This window comes from Scardinius erythrophthalmus (genome assembly GCF_964197995.2).
Source record: "Scardinius erythrophthalmus genome assembly, chromosome: 19".
Lineage (NCBI taxonomy): Eukaryota > Metazoa > Chordata > Actinopteri > Cypriniformes > Leuciscidae > Scardinius > Scardinius erythrophthalmus.
Window position 1 is genome coordinate 18,060,999 of NC_138239.1, and position 18,637 is coordinate 18,079,635.

The 18,637-nt window shown below is 38.7% G+C and overlaps 2 protein-coding genes and 1 pseudogene across 3 annotated transcripts; all 3 read left to right on the forward strand.

Moving 5' to 3' along the window:
• Positions 1-289: 289 nt before the first annotated feature.
• Positions 290-4,295, forward strand: LOC308707719 (interferon-induced protein with tetratricopeptide repeats 1-like; the record flags this gene model as incomplete). Its single annotated transcript, XM_081394333.1, has 3 exons — positions 290-378; positions 475-606; positions 2,996-4,295. 3 exons carry the CDS (start codon positions 290-292, stop codon positions 4,293-4,295), a joined length of 1,521 nt encoding a protein of 506 aa, XP_081250459.1.
• Positions 4,296-12,653: 8,358 nt separating this feature from the next.
• Positions 12,654-14,173, forward strand: LOC308707720 (interferon-induced protein with tetratricopeptide repeats 1-like; the record flags this gene model as incomplete). Its single annotated transcript, XM_081394334.1, has 2 exons — positions 12,654-12,658; positions 12,874-14,173. 2 exons carry the CDS (start codon positions 12,654-12,656, stop codon positions 14,171-14,173), a joined length of 1,305 nt encoding a protein of 434 aa, XP_081250460.1.
• An 83-nt stretch (positions 14,174-14,256) lies between these two features.
• Positions 14,257-18,194, forward strand: LOC308707721 (interferon-induced protein with tetratricopeptide repeats 1-like; annotated as a pseudogene). Its single transcript has 2 exons — positions 14,257-14,264; positions 16,891-18,194. The product of its transcript is annotated as an interferon-induced protein with tetratricopeptide repeats 1-like (transcript).
• Positions 18,195-18,637: the final 443 nt, after the last annotated feature.

Consider the following 18,637-nt stretch of genomic DNA (forward strand, 5'->3'; position numbering starts at 1 on the left):
AGGGGAATACCCCATGAATTTAAAGCTAGAAATGAGATATCAGCAGGTTGGGAATCCATACTTGTATGGATATTACCAAATAAGAACTAAGAGTGGATCAACTATATTTGTTATAACCAGCAGAGAGTTAGGCCATCAGATGAAATACACCAGCAAAATGACATGGCAAAATAGACAAGCTCTGAATTGGCTACTGGCAGAGAAAGGAGGGGTGTGTGTGATGTTTGGAACTGACTGTTGTACCTTTATTCCAAATAATACAGCCCCTGATGGAGCTTTTACTAGGGTCATGAAGAAGCTGAAGGATCTAAGAGAAGAGGTTGCTGAAAATGCGGGGAGAGACAGACACGTTGGATACTGCTTTGACGCTATATTTGGGTCCTGGAAAGAATGGTTCATTAAGGTGGGAATAATAATAGCTGTGGCAGTTGTCATTTTTCTTTTGTTGTTCTGCTGTGTTGTGCCTTTTCTCAGATCCATGCTAGCCAACATGGCCACCAAACAGATGATTAATGTGTCAGTCAAACCATCAGGAGTTGACATCGGGTGCACAAACTCAGGAGTGTACCCAATTGGGACAGGGCTGGACGAGCTAGATGACTTCCTGTAAGAAGTCCTGATGAAGGAGTAAGGAAGAGGGTGCCTTGTTATTTTTGTTTTTTACTTTACCTTTATTGGGTTTAACAATTTGACACTGTTTTTGATAGAGAGGGAGGTAGCCACACAGTGTATTTTATTTTTGGGGTAAAATTAGATAGATCATTAGAATATAGAGTAGGGAGTTAGTTAGAGGTTTTTTTTTTTTTTTTTTTTTTTTTTTGATTTGGTACAAGGGCTCCTTCCAGAGTATGTTCTTACATATAATCTTAGATATAATCCTACTGAGTATATTTTATATAATCACACAAACTGTTCATGTGAATGAGAGGGGACGATACAAGGTTTGAAGCAGGTCATTGCCCATGGTATGAGGTAAGGCAACCAGATATAAAGGGAAAAGATAAGAATGTTTTTACTACTTTTTATCACTTATTAATCACTTTACTCACTATTAAATAGTTCTTTTAATATTTTAAAGTTTTTTATGAATTAAATGTTTAGTACATGCAGACTACTGGAAAATGTTTCCACGAGGTAAAAAGAGAAATTAATTACAAGCTCGGTCGCCAAATGCTGGAACAGCAAGGGCAGACTCAACTGGTGGTTTAAAAACCCGCTGTCTGCTCCAACACCAGATAGCGCCCTAGGCAGGACCAGGGCACCTCTGGCAACGATGGAGCAACCCAGATAGCACTCCAGGCCACCAGAAGCGCCTGTGTAGTTCCTCTGGCACCGTGGGACAATCCTAACTTCAAGTCTGTATACTGAGATATGTTGATAACACTGGAAATCAAATGTTTGAAGTAATCTATCCCTTCAAAGTGATGATCCAACAGGAAGGTGAGACCTTTTACTCCACTCCAGTCAAAGGGGGGTGGAGATGTTTGGTCTCACTATTCCTCCAGAGTGTACTTTTGTGATGAAAGCCTTTTGATAAGAAAGATGGATGGTCTATATTGGCCATGATTGATAGATAACAGAGAGAGGTTTATTCATGAAGATACATTCTGGGACAAAAGTGAAGGTGGGATTACAGTTAGTTCCAAAAGGGGGATGTGTTGGAGAATTTCCCTTGTCTCATGTAAAAGTCTGAATGCAGTAATACCAAGCAGAAAATAGGTCACAAGGATAAGAGAATGGAAAAGTACCCAATAAACTGTAGGAGGGATGCAGGTGTTGGGAGGCACTGGAAGAAAAATGTGTTATATAAGATGTTCCACCAATAGAAGAAGGTCTAAGGGAAGATGTTTTAATGGTGGCAAGGATACAAGGAGTGGCAAAAAAGAGGAGATAGATATGAGGATGCCCAAGCGATAAGAAAAAGGTATAAGACATGAGGACTGGGAATGCTAACTTTAGATGTCCAGATGACCAGCTGGCATCTCACTTTGTTGCTTGTCAATAAAGTTAATTCTTCTGAGACCTGGAACTTCGACTCTGAAAGATTTCTTTGAGACCCGAACCAAAAAGACTTTGAATTTGCCAAAACATTGACAACTGGCTTCGAGTTTTCTAACCCTAACTTGCTCCCCTAACTAACTTGCTGAGATCATTCAGAGAACATTTTGGTACATTTTATTTAAATGTTAGCGTGTTAGGCCTAAAAGGTGAGCAAGGTTTAGATGTTAGAATCATGGTTAGTTTAAAAGATAGTTTACTATCTTATCTACTAAAAATCCATCACACTAACATTAACAAATCTTAATACTGTAACAAATGTATTGCTCATTGTTCATGTTAGTTCAAATTTATTGTTAAGTGTTACCAAATTTGTTATATAATATGGTAAATATGTAAATAAATTCAACCATCTGAACAGCCATCTAGAAATACAGTAGGTCACACCCACATAATATTATTAATATCAAATGATTAAAACATGTCTGGAATATTTGATCTAATAATTATCCATGACACTTAAAACCTGCATCTAAAGAGATTAGATGTCATTACAGTACATACACTTCATTGAAGTAAACAACGAAACCTTAGACGGAATAGAAACTAGAGAACAATCGTGAGCTGACGTCTTTAATGACTGTTCCGGTAGATTAGAAGATGGTTTTATGAGTATGATCATTATAAATACAGAACAATCTCTCAGCAACTCGCACAAAGCTCAAATCAGCATTGCTAGAAGGAACATCTCAAACCAGACCACATCTAACCATTATTATGGAGTAAGTACTTTTCCAATACAAATATGCAAATATCTAGTATAATGTAGGAATTTAAAGTGAATTTCCAGACTAAACTTAAGATTGTGTAAAAATGTTGTGGCTTAGTTGAAACTGTTGATCATCTGTCCTATGACTGCTACGATATATTTGTATGTAACCCAAAACACTGCATTTGTAACTCTTCATTAATAGATCTTTATTTCTGAATGTGTCAGTAACTCTAGTCTAAAACAACGTCTTGAGAGGCTGGAGTGCCACTTCACCTGGGATCTGGGGCAACATCGAAATGAGCTCCAGGGGATGAAGAGGAAAATGCAGAATGTGGACCAGGAAACATGCACTTGGCCGGTTCACTATTACAACCTGCTGGGCTACATCCATCAGACTCTTGGCTCCAACACAGAGGCAGTGAAGCACCTGCACAAAGCAGAAAGTGTGATCCAGGAGCAGGGAACACAAGAGGCAGGAGTCCAGCTTCAGGTCAATAAAGCAAACCTGGCTTGGGTCTACTTCCATTTGGGAGAGATGGATAAGAGCAAAGGATATCTAGAAGAGGTGGAGAGGCTTCAGCAAATGCATCCTGCTCCACCTGGATTCACTTTACACCCTGAAGTCAGTGGAGAAAAGGGCTGGACGCTGGTGAAGTTTAACATGTCCAAGAAGCGGCAGGCGATTGATTACTTTAAGAGGGCTTTAAATGCAGAACCAGATAGGAAGGAATGGCACAAAGGACTTGCCATAGCCATGAGCAGGGCATATATATGGTCTGAAATCACTCCAGAGCTGGAGGCTGATATTCTAGAGCAGGTGAAAACAGCTGCAGAGATAGACCCAAATGATTTGTTCCTTCAATCCCTCTATATACTAAGAAAGTCTAAGGCGCAGGCCGAAAACAATGAGAAGGAGGTACAAAGTATTCTAGAGAGAACCCTTAGCACCGGAAACTTGGATGGTTTGGGTTTTATTTTCGAATACTTTAGACTAATTTCCTTTGAGAGAGCTATTCAAGAGGGACAAAGGGTTCGGGAAAAGTTCCCCACTTCCACTAAAGTTTTGAAAATCCTGGCAGATGTATACAAACGTAAAGTGTACTTCATGAAGGAAGACAGTCAGGAAAGGCAGGCTTGGGCTCAGAAAGGCATTGGGCTCTTTGAGGAGGTTGTCAGAGATTACCCAGATAGTGTCAGAGGAAGGATTTCTCTTGCATCACTACACTGTTACGCACACAACACTGAGAGAGCCGATAAGATTTACCAGCAGCTTCTATCAGAGAAAGATGATTTCCCTCCTCATACCCAACAGTTACTTTACTATAGTTACTCGTGCCATCTACATCATTATAAACAGTCCAGAGACCAATCGATCGACTATCTCATGAAAGCAGCAGCAATCCAAAACATTTCACAAGACAGACAGAATAGCATAATACATCTTAAAAAAACTGTTAAGAATGGCAGAAACTCTCGCTGTAAGGAAATTTCAAAATTTCTAAAGATTGTTCTCAAAGATGAGTAAATATTCTCTTTATTTCACTTAATTTATGCAACATGAATAGCATAGCATAGCAATAGCTAGAAAAATCACTCAATCTAGATCCAATGTCTCAATAGGTGTTAAGCATTAAGTGTAAAGATGTGTCACATTTACCATTGTGTGGTGAATTTTCATGGGTGAAATCCAGTAATTTCAATAAGAATCCATGTGATCAAAAGAATTTGCAATCGGTTTAATTTGGTCAGATTTCACAATGGGTTCAAGTTGGTCATGTGGATTCACCGTGTTGACCAAGAGAAAGCTACTTGGTTTGAATGAGACTTCTGTACAAACTGTGCTTCATACATCTCTACACTATTGGAAATAGACTTTTGACTGTGAAATTTCTCCAAATGTGACGACAGCTTAAATAAAGGTAAAAATATATTTGTGTATTGTACATGAATCATAAAATATGATTTCTTAATATGTTCTACATTTTTTATGTATTCATTTTTGCATGACTTATAACAGCTATTCATATAATACCAATAGCAAGAAACAAGGTAACATTGTTTTTTTCACAGGTATATTAATGTTGTGACTTTACATTTCTCATTAAGAGTATTTTGACAGTAGTAGCCCATGTACAATTTTATCTGAAACAATTGATATTTAATAATTCTTTCTTTTTTTCTGTATAGTGTAGTGAAGATATTTTTTTAACAACATTTTAAAATGGCATTTTATAGGGGACTTAAATTTTATAACAAGGGCAATGACAAATTATCAAAAAGTATCACACTTCACATTTATTCACCCCCTGTATTTAAGACATTACACTATGAAGTACTAGATATAGTAATAGATAATAGATTCCCCTATATGTCTAATTGCCAGAATAATTGTATCAGCTGATAAGGAGTTCTCTCCATCATATGTCTCACTGTAAAACAGCAGCAATTGTCCATCATATTGCCTGTAATAAAAGCACTTGTTAAATTGAACTTTTGACAAAGTTATTCAATAAATCTGTTTATTCCTTATGACTTCATTTCCGGTTTCTGTTCATCAAGGAAAGAGTAAACTGACTTTAAATACACACTGAATCTGATGAAGAGAGAAATTGAGAATCAGCTGGAAATAATAAAATGTTTTAAAAACAGTGAAATTAACTTTGTAAACAGCAGCACACTTTGAGAGTGAAACTGAAAATACATTTCTTGGTATGCATTTGTTATCATTAGTTGACTTCATTATTTGACATGAACTAACAATAAAGCATTCATTAATCTTAGTGAATATCAACATTTATTAATACATTATTTATATCAAAAGTTGTATTTGTTAATATTATTTAATGGAACCGAGCTAACATGAACTAAAAATGAGCAGCTTTATTTTGACTAATGTGGTGGATTTTTCTTACGTACCTGGAAGCTAAATACCTGGGTAGTCTCCAATCAACACCCAAGCGTCTACAGTCGACACTTAATAATCTTTATACTCTAGCTCTGCGTCTACAGTCGATGTTGGAGAATTTCCCTTGTCTCATGTAAAAGTCTGAATGCAGTAATACCAAGCAGAAAATAGGTCACAAGGATAAGAGAATGGAAAAGTACCCAAAAACCTGTAGGAGGGATGCAGGTGTTGGGAGGCAATGGAAGAAAAATGTGTTATATAAGATGTTTTGAGATGTTCCACCAATAGAAGAAGGTCTAAGGGAAGATGTTTTAATGGTGGCAAGGACACAAGGAGTGGCAAAAAAGAAGAGATAGAAATGAGGGTGCCCACTGGGCACCTAGCGATAAGAAAAAGGTATAAGACATGAGGACTGGGAATGGTAACTTTAGATGTCCAGATGGTCAGCTGGCATCTGTTGCTTGTCAATAAAGTTAATCCTTCCAAGACCTGGAACTTCGACTCTGAAAGATTTCTTTGAGACCCGAACCAAAAAGACTTTGAATTTGCCACAACATCGACAACTGGCTTCGAGTTTTCTAGCCCGAACTTGCTCCCCTAACAAACTTGCTGCACAGCAATAATAACCGACAGACTTCAGACAATGCCTTCGAACATGCTTTAATCACGGATCTCAGACAAATTTCAGAGAGAATCCCCCGCAAAAGGAATACATCAGGTTTTATAGGATAAAGACAGACACAACAATAAGATCAACGTGACTAACTCATGTCACCTTCTTTCAATATGATTGGTTCAGTTTGTAAACGCAAGCCCCCCTCTTTCACCCTCTGTTACTGGCGTGAGCAAAATTATCTCGAATCATCAGAAAAAATAAAGAAAATGGTTGAGAGTTCAGTTGATTACTCAATATGTCATGAGACAATTCAAGACAGTAAATTTTTGATATTGTCATGGTCAGCACTTCAGAATTTTCAATGGACACAATATTCAGAGAACATTTTGGTACATTTTGTTGAAATGTTAGGCTCAATCCCAATTCACCCCTTGCCCCTACCCCTTGGCCCTACCCCTCCGTTTTGCGCGTTCCCGTGAAGGGGTAGGGCTGTCTCAATTCTCTTTTGGTTGGAGGGGTAGGGGTAAGGGGAAGGGCCAGATAGCCCTTGAAACGAAGATTTTTCGGGACCGCACTTCAAACGAAGGGGTATGAGAAATGTACCTGCATACACCGGCTACAGAGGCAACATGACTGCCAATAATCATTTTCTTTATGTCACATTCAATCTAGTGTTTACGGTCATGTTCTTCAAAGAAACGGTTGCAAAAAAATCGTTAAAGTTCGTTAACAATATGACGCGTGTAAAAAGCAAAAGTTTGAAGCGAAGTGGACGCGCGAACGAGGGGAAGCAAGACTACAGCTGACGACGGCATCTTGGAAGTTTGTGATAAACATTGGCACATCTCCTGTGACGTAGGCGCTAGCGACGATGTATAATGACAGTTTTATTTCCTTTTATCACCTAATTTTAACTTAAGCAAATCAGCACAGTGCTCATACGACAAAGTTTGGATTACTACAAAAACGCAGAATTCTTTTACCCGACCAGCTTACATTCCGGGAAAGGAAAACACAACTGCTTACAAGGATAAGAGAAAATGCCTCTTCTGGTTCAATAATCTTCTTGCTGCACTAACTGCCACAGACTTTTACAAAGGATTGCAGTTCTTGAAACAAAGTGACTTACGGGACCACCAAACCAGACGGAGCACACAACAGAGCTTCGTCATGGACACCCTCAGCATACAGGTGAGTCCCATGAAACTAGTGCTCCTCGACAGGTAGAGAAACAAGCTGATCGACTTACTAATCGATGGCACAAACAGGGAGCGAGACCCAAAGGCACTCGAGACATCAGATTGTCACGAGCATCACATATTGCCGCAGTAGCATCCTCTACCCCAGATACAGCTCTGACAAGGATTGCAAACACTGGTCTCCTACCACCGCCTATACATCTTGAGTACAGATTTGAAGTACTAATGAATGTAAATGAGGAATCCCCAAATGTGATGAATGTGATCGAACACACAGACTGAATGGGCCAGTAGCTAACACTGATGCTAACTGGCGCTCAAGGTCGAGCAGACAGCAGCACTCAGCTCAGAGCGCAGCCGAGCCCAGGACTCTGATAGTGGGGGACTCCATAATCAGAAACATCAGCAGCAGGGATACAACTATGTGCTGCCTTCCACAAGCAACAACTTCTGATGTAAACAAGGAACTTCAGAACATTCTGATGAAACATAAGACTGCAAATCGACTCATCATTCATGTGGGTAAGAATGATATTCATAAAGAGCAGTCAGAACTCCTTAAGAAGGATTTCAATGAACTTTTTGAAACACTTAAAAGACTGAAAGTTCAAACATTCATCAGTGGACCACTCCCAGCAAGAGGAACAAACAGGTTTTCACGGTTGCTTGGGCTTAATACATGGCTGCAAAAAACCTGCAATATAAAAGGAGTGAACTTCATTGACAATTTCAATCTTTTCTGGAGTCAGAGACAACTTTTTCATCGGGATGGCCGTCACCCAAACAAACTTGGTTCAAGAGTGTTAAAGGACAATATCTACTTCTTCCTCAATCATCCCTCTGCAGTGTGTGCCAATCCACTCAATCTGAATGGTACACACACACCTGGACACAGTATGAATGACCACGGGACTTCACTTCAGCAGCAAAATGGACATGCGGTTGACATATCACACAAGGACAATGATAACACCACTCCGCCACAACAACCTCTGCTCACGGACTCAATCTCTGCTGAACCCTGCCCACAGAGCTCACCACAGACAGACATATCAGAACTGCTTGAAGATTCAGCACCCAAGGACGATTCCTGGAAAACAGCCAGAGAAGCCAGGACAGCATATCACAGCCTCCGATAACACCAGAGCAACAGCCCCTTTCACCAGACACTTTTTCCCTCTCTCCAGCATCACCACTTCTGTGCTTCTCACAGAAAATGGAAGAACTGGTGTATGCCGGAACCAAACTATCCCACTCTTTCGCTGCAAGCCCCCAGATACCAACCAAAAAACGACAGGCACCACAACCACCCGCACCAAAGCCTGCGGGCCCAACTCGCCCTCCCCCTCCTGTGAGAGCTCTTCGGCCTCTGCCACAACCCCAGGGCCCACACCCTCCTCCATCTGCTCGAGGTGAACCGAAAACAACTGATACCAGCTCTCAGTGATATGTGTCGGGTCCCCGTTATGATAACAGTAACTTTCTCAAATGTTTACAGAACAAGCGGGAACCCAGTGTGCCTGTATCTTTCTCTATTGCTGTTCTATTACAAGATAGAGAGTCTGAGGCCTTCAATAGCCGTACAGCAAACCCAACTAATCTGGTGCCTATTACACGTCAAACTAAGATTGCTGTGGGGTCAAAAAGTAAGACTGTTAAGTTAGCACTTTTAAACATTTGCTCACTTAAAAATAAATCACTTCTAGTCAACGACTTAATAACCACACACAACCTGGATTTTATGCTTCTAAATGAAACCTGGCTAGAAGACAGCTGCAGTGCAACAGTCCTCAATGAAGCAGCCCCTCCTAACTTTACTTTTATGAGTGTCTGCAGAGCTGTTAAGAGAGGTGGGGGTCTAGCTGCTCTTTTTAAAGATATCTATAAATGTAAGCAAATATCATTTGGGAATTACCCTTCTTTCGAATATTTGGGTATTGTGTTAAAAGGTGCTCCACGCATTTTACTTATTATTTACAGGCCTCCAAAATACTCTCCAGCCTTTGCTGAGAACTTTACAGAACTGTTATCAACAATTACCTCAGAGTCTGACTGTTTTGCCATTGCTGGAGATTTTAACATCCACATAGATAGTGCAGAAAACAATATGGCAAAATAAATCAATACTGTTTTAAAAACTTTTGATCTGACTCAGCATGTACATGGACCCACACACAACCGTGGACACACTCTAGATTTACTTATCAGTAAGGGTCTAAACATTTCACTGATTGTTATTAAGGATGTAGCACTGTCTGATCATTTCTGTATTTTCTTTGATATATTGATCTCTCCTGCCACTGAAGTTAGATCTGTGTCTGTTAAGAAGAGATGCTTAAATGAGAACACTAGTGTACTATTTATGAAGGCTATATCCTTAACACCAAGCATATCTGCAGACTCTGTTGATTTTCTCCTTGATTCTTTTAACTCAAAAGTTAAAAGTGTGATTGATGATATTGCTCCTGTTAAAGTCAGGAAGAAGGGTGGCAGGCAAAAAGCACCTTGGAGAAACTCAACAGCAGTGCAAAATATGAAAAGACAATGCAGAAAAGCAGAGCGCATGTGGCGGAAGACAAAACTTGTAGTCCATTATAACATCTACAAAGACAGCATTCATGCACTTAAAATGGAACTAGGCAAAGCTAGACAGACTTTCTTCTCAAATATTATAAACAGCAATTTAAACAACACACGCACTTTTTTTGCTACTGTAGAGAGACTGACAAACCCCCCAAGCCAGATTCCCCGTGAAATGCTCTCAGACAACAAGTTTGCTTCTTTCTTCTCTGAGAAAATCAATAATATCAGAAAGGTGATCAGCACATCCTTGAGTTCCACTGGGGTCAGACAGATCAGACCACCTGAGAAAGTAGTTACTATGTCTGATTTCAAAGAAATTGATGGCAAAATTTTGGAAGAAACCGTACAGCACCTTAAAACATCAACCTGCGCTCTTGACACAATTCCCACAGCTTTTTTCAAAAGTGTGTTAAACAGTTTAGAAGCAGATCTTCTAGAAGTGGTAAATGCTTCACTTCTCTCTGGGAGTTTTCCAAACTCCCTGAAAACTGCAGTTGTCAAGCCCCTCCTGAAAAAGAGCAATCTGGATAAGACCATATTAAGCAAGACCGATCTCAAATCTTCCTTTCATAGGCAAGATTATTGAAAAAGTTGTCTTCAATCAGCTGAACAAATTCTTATGCTCGAATGGATCCTTTGACAATTTTCAATCTGGTTTCCGACCGCACCACAGCACAGAGACAGCGCTCATAAAGATAATAAACGATATTCGCTTAAATACTGATTCAGGCAAATTATCAGTGATGGTACTACTCGACCTCAGTGCTGCATTTGACACTGTCGATCATAACATACTTCTGAACAGGCTGGAAAACTGGGTAGGGCTTTCTGGGATAGTCCTAAAATGGTTCAGGTCATACTTAGATGGGAGAGGTTATTATGTGAGTATAGGAGACCATAAGTCTGAGTGGACATCCATGACATGCGGAGTCCCTCAAGGCTCAATTCTTGCACCACTCCTGTTCAACCTGTATATGCTCCCAATGAGCCAAATAATGAGAAAGAACCAAATTGCTTACCACAGTTATGCAGACGACACACAGCTCTACTTAGCCCTATCGCCTAACGATTACAGCCCCATTGACTCCCTGTGCCAATGCATTGACGAAGTCAACAGTTGGATGTGTCAAAACTTTCTTCAGTTAAACAAAGACAAAACTGAAGTCATTGCGTTTGGAAACAAAGATGAAGTTCTCAAGGTGAATGCATACCTTCACTCTAGGGGTCAAACAACTAAACATCAAGTCAGGAATCTTGGTGTGACACTAGAGTCAGACCTTAGTTTCAGTAGTCATGTCAAAGCAATAACTAAATCAGCATATACTATCATCTGAAAAATATTGCAAGAATAAGATGCTTTGTTTCCAGACAAGACTTAGAAAAACTTGTGCATGCTTTCATCACCAGCAGGGTGGATTATTGTAATGGACTCCTCACTGGACTTCCCAAAAAGACAATAAGACAGTTGCAGCTCATACAGAACGCTGCCGCCAGGATTCTGAGCAGAACCAGAAAATATGAACATATCACACCAGTCCTCAGGTCTTTACACTGGCTCCCAGTTAAATTTAGGATTGATTTTAAAGTATTATTACTGGTATATAAATCATTCAAAGGCCTAGGACCTCAATACATTGCAGATATGCTAACTGAATATTAACCCAACAGATCACTCAGATCACTAGGATCATATCAGCTAGAAATATCAGGGTTCACTCTAAACATGGCGAGTCCGCTTTTAGCTATTATGCCAGCCACAGCTGGAACCAGCTTCCAGAGGAGATCAGACGTGCTCCTACAGTAGTCACTTTCAAATCCAGACTCAAAACAGATCTGTTTAGCTATGCATTTAATGAATGAGCACTGTGCCAATGTTCGTCCGACTGTTTGTACTGTATTTTATTTTTTATTTTTCTAAACTGTTTTAATTATTCTTATTTCTTTTTATTATTTTAATTTCTGCTATGTAAAGCACTTTGAATTGCCATTGTGTATGAAATGTGCTATATAAATAAACTTGCCTTGCCTTGCCTTATCTATTAAAAATTCATCACACTAACATTAACAAATCGTAATAAATACTGTAACAAATGTATTGCTCATTGTTGTTTGTTCATGTTTATTGTTAAGTGTTACTAAATTTTTAATATAATATGGTAAATATGTAAATCAAGTCAACCATCTGAACAGCCAGCTAGAAATACAGTAGGTCACGCCCACATTATATCATTAATATCAAATGATTAAAACATGTCTGGAATATATGATCTAATTATTATCCATGACACTTGAAACCTGGATCTAAAGAGTTTATGCTTGAGGAAGAAGGCAGGCTCTGGACTTTATCACTGTCATTACGTAAAATACACTTCATTGAAGTAAACAACGAAACCTTAGACAGAATAGAAACTAGAGAAGAATCCTTAGCTGACGTGTTTAATGACCGTTCCGGTAGATTAGAAGATGGTTTTATGAGCGTGATCATTATAAATACAGAACAATCTCTCAGCAACTCACACAAAGCTCAAATCAGCATTGCTATAAGGAACATCTCCAACCAGACCACATCTAACCATTATTATGGAGTAAGTACTTTTCCAATACAAATATGCAAATATCTAGTATAATGTAGGAATTTAAAGTGATTTACCAGACTAAACTCAAGATTGTGTAAAAATGTTGTGGCTTAGTTGAATCTGTTGATCATCTGTCCTATGACTGCTACGATATATTTGTATGTAAACCAAAACACAGCATTTGTAACTCTTCATTAATAGATCTTTATTTCTGAATGTGTCAGTAACTCTAGTCTAAAAAAACGTCTTGAGAGGCTGGAGTGCCACTTCACCTGGGATCTGGGGCAACATCGAAATGATCTCCAGGGTATGAAGAGGAAAATGCAGAATGTGGACCAGGAAACATGCACTTGGCCGGTTCACTATTACAACCTGCTGGGCTACATCCATCAGACTCTTGGCTCCAACACAGAGGCAGTGAAGCACCTGCACAAAGCAGAAAGTGTGATCCAGGAGCAGGGAACACAAGAGGCAGGAGTCCAGCTTCAGGTCAATAAAGCAAACCTGGCTTGGGTCTACTTCCATTTGGGAGAGATGGATAAGAGCAAAGGATATCTAGAAGAGGTGGAGAGGCTTCAGCGAATGCATCCTGCTCCACCTGGATGCACTTTACACCCTGAAGTCAGTGGAGAAAAGGCCTGGACGCTGGTGAAGTTTGACAAGCCCAAGAAGCGGCAGGCGATTGATTACTTTAAGATGGCTTTAAATGCAGAACCAGATAGGAAGGAATGGCACAGAGGACTTGCCATTGCCATGAACACAGCATATATATGGTCTGAAATCACTCCAGAGCTGGAGGCTGATATTCTAGAGCAGGTGAAAACCGCATCAGAGATAGACCCAAATGATTTGTTCCTTCAATCCCTCTATATACTAAAAAAGTCTAAGGCACCGGCCGAAAACAATGAGGAGGAGGTACAAAGTATTCTAGAGAGAACCCTTAGTGCTGGAAAGGTGGATGGTTTGGGTTTTATTTTGGAATACTTTAGACTAATTTCCTTTGAGAGAGCTATTCAAGAGGGACAAAGGATTCGGAAAAAGTTCCCCACTTCCACTAAAGTTTTGAAAATCCTGGCAGATGTATACAAATGTAAAGTGTACTCCATGAAGGAAGACAGTCAGGAAAGGCAGGCTTGGGCTCAGAAAGGCGTTGAGCTCTTTGAGGAGGTTGTCAGAGATTACCCAGATAGTGTCAGAGGATGGATTTCTCTTGCAACACTACACTGTTACGCACACAACACTGAGAGAGCCGATGAGATTTACCAGCAGCTTCTATCAGAGAAAGATGATTTCCCTCCTCATACCCAACAGTTTCTTTACTATAGTTACTCGTGCCATCTACATCATTATAAACAGTCCAGAGACCAATCGATCGACTATCTCATGAAAGCAGCAGCAATCCAAAACATTTCACATGACAGACAGAAGAGCATAATGCTTCTCAAAAAAACTGTGGAGAATGGCAGAAACTCTCGATGTGAGGAGATTTCAAAATTTCTAAAGATTGTTCTTAAAGATGAGTAAATATTCTCTTTATTTCACTTCATTTATGCAACATGAATAGCATAGCATAGCAATAGCTAGAAAAATCACTCAACCTAGATCCAATGTCTCAGTAAGTATAAAGATGCGCCACATTTACCATTGTGTGGTGAATTTTCATGGAGGAAATTCAGTCATTTCACTAAGAATCCATGTGTTCAAAAGAATTTGCAATAGGTTTAATTTGGTCAGATTTCACAATGGGTTCAAGTTGGTCATGTGGATTCATCGTGTTGACCAAGAGAAAGCTACTTGGTTTGAATGAGACTTCTGTACAAACTGTGCTTCATACATCTCTACACTATTGGAAATAGACTTTTGACTGTGAAAATTCACCAAATATGGCGACAGCTTAAATAAAAGTGGAAATGTATTTGTGTATTGTACATGCATCATAAATATGATTTCTTAATATGTTCTACATTTTTTATGTATTCATTTTTGCATGACTTATAACAGCTATTCATATAATACCTTTTTTTTCACAGGTATATTAATGTTGTGGCTTTACATTTATCATAAGAGTATTTTGACAGTAGTAGCCCATGTACAGTTTTATCTGAAACAATTTATAGTTAATAATTCTTTGTTTTTTTTCTGTATAGTGTAGTGAAGATCTTTTTTTAACAACATTTTAAAATGGCATTTTATAGGGGACTTATAATATTTTATAACAAGGGCAATGACAAATTATCAAAAAGTGTCACACTTCACCGTATTTAAGACATTACACTATGAAGTACTGAATATAAATAGATTTCCCTATATGTCTTATTGCCAGAATAATTGTATCAGCTGATAAGGAGTTCTCTCTATCATATGTCTCACTGTAAAACTGTAGCAATTTTCCATCCTATTGCCTGTAATAAAAGCACTTGTTAAATGGACCTTGTGACAAGGTATTCCAATAAATCTGTTTACTCCTTATGACTTCATTTCTGGTTTCTGTTCATCAAGGAAAGAGTAAACTTACTTTAAATACACACTGAATCTGATGAAGAGAGAAATAGCTGCAGAATCAGCTGGAAATAATAAAATGTTTTAAAAACAGTGAAATTAACTTTGTAAACAGCAGCACACATTGAGAGTGAAACTGAATATAAATTTGTTGGTAACACTTTACAATAAGATTGCATTTGTTATCATTAGTTAACTTCATTAGTTGACATGAACTAACAATAAAGCATTCATTCCTCTTAGTGAATATCAACATTTATTAATACATTATTTAAATCAAAAGTTGTATTTGTTAATATTATTTAATGGAACCAAGCTAACAAGAACTAAAAATGAGCAGATTTATTTTTACTAATGTGGTGGATTTTTATTTTGTACCTGGAACCTAAATACCTCCAATCGACACCCAAGCGTCTACAGTCGACACTTAATAATCTTTATACTCTAGCTCTGCGTCTACAGTCGACAACTGGCTTCGAGTTTCCTAGCCTAACTTGCTCCCCTAACTAACTTGCTGCGCAGCAATAATAACCGACAGACTTCAGACAATGCCTTCGAACATGCTTTAATCACGGCTGGAGGATCTCAGACAGATTTCAGAGAGAATCCCCCGCAAAAGGAATACATCAGGTTTTACAGGATAAAGACAGACACAACAATAAGATCAACGTGACTAACTCATGTCACCTTCTTTCAATATGATTGGTTCAGTTTGTAAACGCAAGCCCCCCTCTTTCACCCTCTGTTACTGGCGTGAGCAAAATGATCTCGAATCATCAGAAAAAATAAAGAAAATGGTTAAGAGTTCAGTTGATTACTCAATATGTCATGAGACAATTCAAGACAGTAAATTTTTGATATTGTCATGGTCAGCACTTCAGAATTTTCAATGGACACAATATTCAGAGAACATTTCGGTACATTTTGTTCAAATGTTAGTGTTAGACCTAAAAGGTGAGTAAGGTTTAGATGTTAGAATCACGGTTAGTTTAAAAGATAGTTGACTTTCTTAACTATTAAAAATCCATCACACTAACATTAACAAATCTTAATAAATACTGTAACAAATGTATATTGCTCATTGTTCATGTTAGTTCATGTTTATTGTAAAGTGTTACCAAATTTTTAATATAATATGGTAAATATGTAAATCAATTCAACCATCTGAACAGCAAGCTAGAAATACAGTAGGTCACGCCCACATTATATCATTAATATCAAATAATTAAAAAATGTCTGGAATATATGATCTAATAATTATCCATGACCATGACTCTTAGAACCTGCATCTAAAGAGATTAGATGTCATTACATACACTTCATTGAAGTAAACAACGAAACCTTAGACAGAATAGAAACTAGAGAAGAATCCTTAGCTGACGTGTTGTTCCGGTAGGTTAGAAGATGGTTTTATGAGTTTTATGATCATTATAAATACAGAACAATCTCTCAGCAACTCACACAAAGCTCAAATCAGCATTGCTAGAAGGAACATCTCCAACCAGACCACCTCTAACCATTATTATGGAGTAAGTACTTTTCCAATACAAATATGCAAATATCTAGTATAATGTAGGAATTTAAAGTGATTTACCAGACTAAACTCAAGATTGTGTAAAAATGTTGTGGCTTAGTTGAAATTGTTGATCATCTGTCATGACTACTATGACATATTTGTATGTAAACCAAAACACAGCATTTGTAACTATTCATTAATAGATCTTTATTTCTGAATGTGTCAGTAACTCTAGTCTAAAACAAAGTCTTGAGAGGCTGGAGTGCCACTTCACCTAAGATCTGGGGCAACATCAAAATGGGCTCCAGGGGATGAAGAGGAAAATGCAGAATGTGGACCAGGAAACATGCACTTGGCCGGTTCACTATTACAACCTGCTGGGCTACATCCATCAGACTCTTGGCTCCAACACAGAGGCAGTGAAGCACCTGCACAAAGCAGAAAGTGTGATCCAGGAGCAGGGAACACAAGAGGCAGGAGTCCAGCTTCAGGTCAATAAAGCAAACCTGGCTTGGGTCTACTTCCATTTGGGAGAGATGGATAAGAGCAAAGGATATCTAGAAGAGGTGGAGAGGCTTCAGCGAATGCATCCTGCTCCACCTGGATTCACTTTACACCCTGAAGTCAGTGGAGAAAAGGCCTGGACGCTGGTGAAGTTTGACAAGTCCAAGAAGCGGCAGGCGATTGATTACTTTAAGATGGCTTTAAATGCAGAACCAGAGAGGAAGGAATGGCACAAAGGACTTGCCATTGCCATGAACACACACAGCATATATATGGTCTGAAATCACTCCATAGCTGGACGCTGATATTCTAGAGCAGGTGAAAACCGCATCAGAGATAGACCCAAATGATTTGTTCCTTCAATCCCTCTATATACTAAGAAAGTCTAAGGTGCAGGTCGAAATCAATGAGGAGGAGGTACAAAGTTTTCTAGAGAGAACCCTTAGTACTGGAAACTTGGATGGTTTGGGTTTTATTTTCGAATACTTTAGACTAATTTCCTTTGAGAGAGCTATTCAAGAGGGACAAAGGGTTCGGGAAAAGTTCCCCACTTCCACTACAGTTTTGAAAATCCTGGCAGATGTATACAGATGTAAAGTGTTCTCCATGAAGGAAGACAGTCAGGAAAAGAAGGCTTGGGCTCAGAAAGGCGTTGAGCTCTTTGAGGAGGTTGTCAGAGATTACCCAGATAGTGTCAGAGGAAGGATTTCTCTTGCATCACTACACTGTTACGCACACAACACTGAGAGAGCCGATGAGATTTACCAGCAGCTTCTATCAGAGAAAGATGATTTCCCTCCTCATACCCAACAGTTTCTTTACTATAGTTACGCGTGCCATCTATATCAGCGTAGACGGTCCAGAGACCAATCAATCGACTATCACATGAAAGCAGCAGCAATCCAAAACATTTCACATGACAGACAGAAGAGCATAATGCTTCTCAAAAAAACTGTGGAGAATGGCAGAAACTCTCGATGTGAGGAGATTTCAAAATTTCTAAAGATTGTTCTCAAAGATGAGTAAATATTCTCTTTATTTCACTTCATTTATGCAACATGAATAGCGTTGCATAGCAATAGCTAGAAAAATCACTCAACCTAGATCCAATGTATGAATAGGTGTTAAGCATTAAGTGTAAAGATGCGTCACATTTACCATTGTGTGGTGAATTTTCATGGGGGAAATTCAGTCATTTTAATAAGAATCCATGTGATCAAAAGAATTTGCAATAGGTTTAATTTGGTCAGATTTCACAATGGGTTCAAGTTGGTCATGTGGATTCATCGTGTTGACCAAGAGAAAGCTACTTGGTTTGAATGAGACTTCTGTACAAACTGCATCAAACATCTTTACACTATTGGAAATAGACTTTTGCCCGTGAAATTTCACCAAATGTGACCACAGCTTAAATAAAGGTGGAAATGTATTTGTGTATTGTACATACATCATAAAATATGATTTCTTAA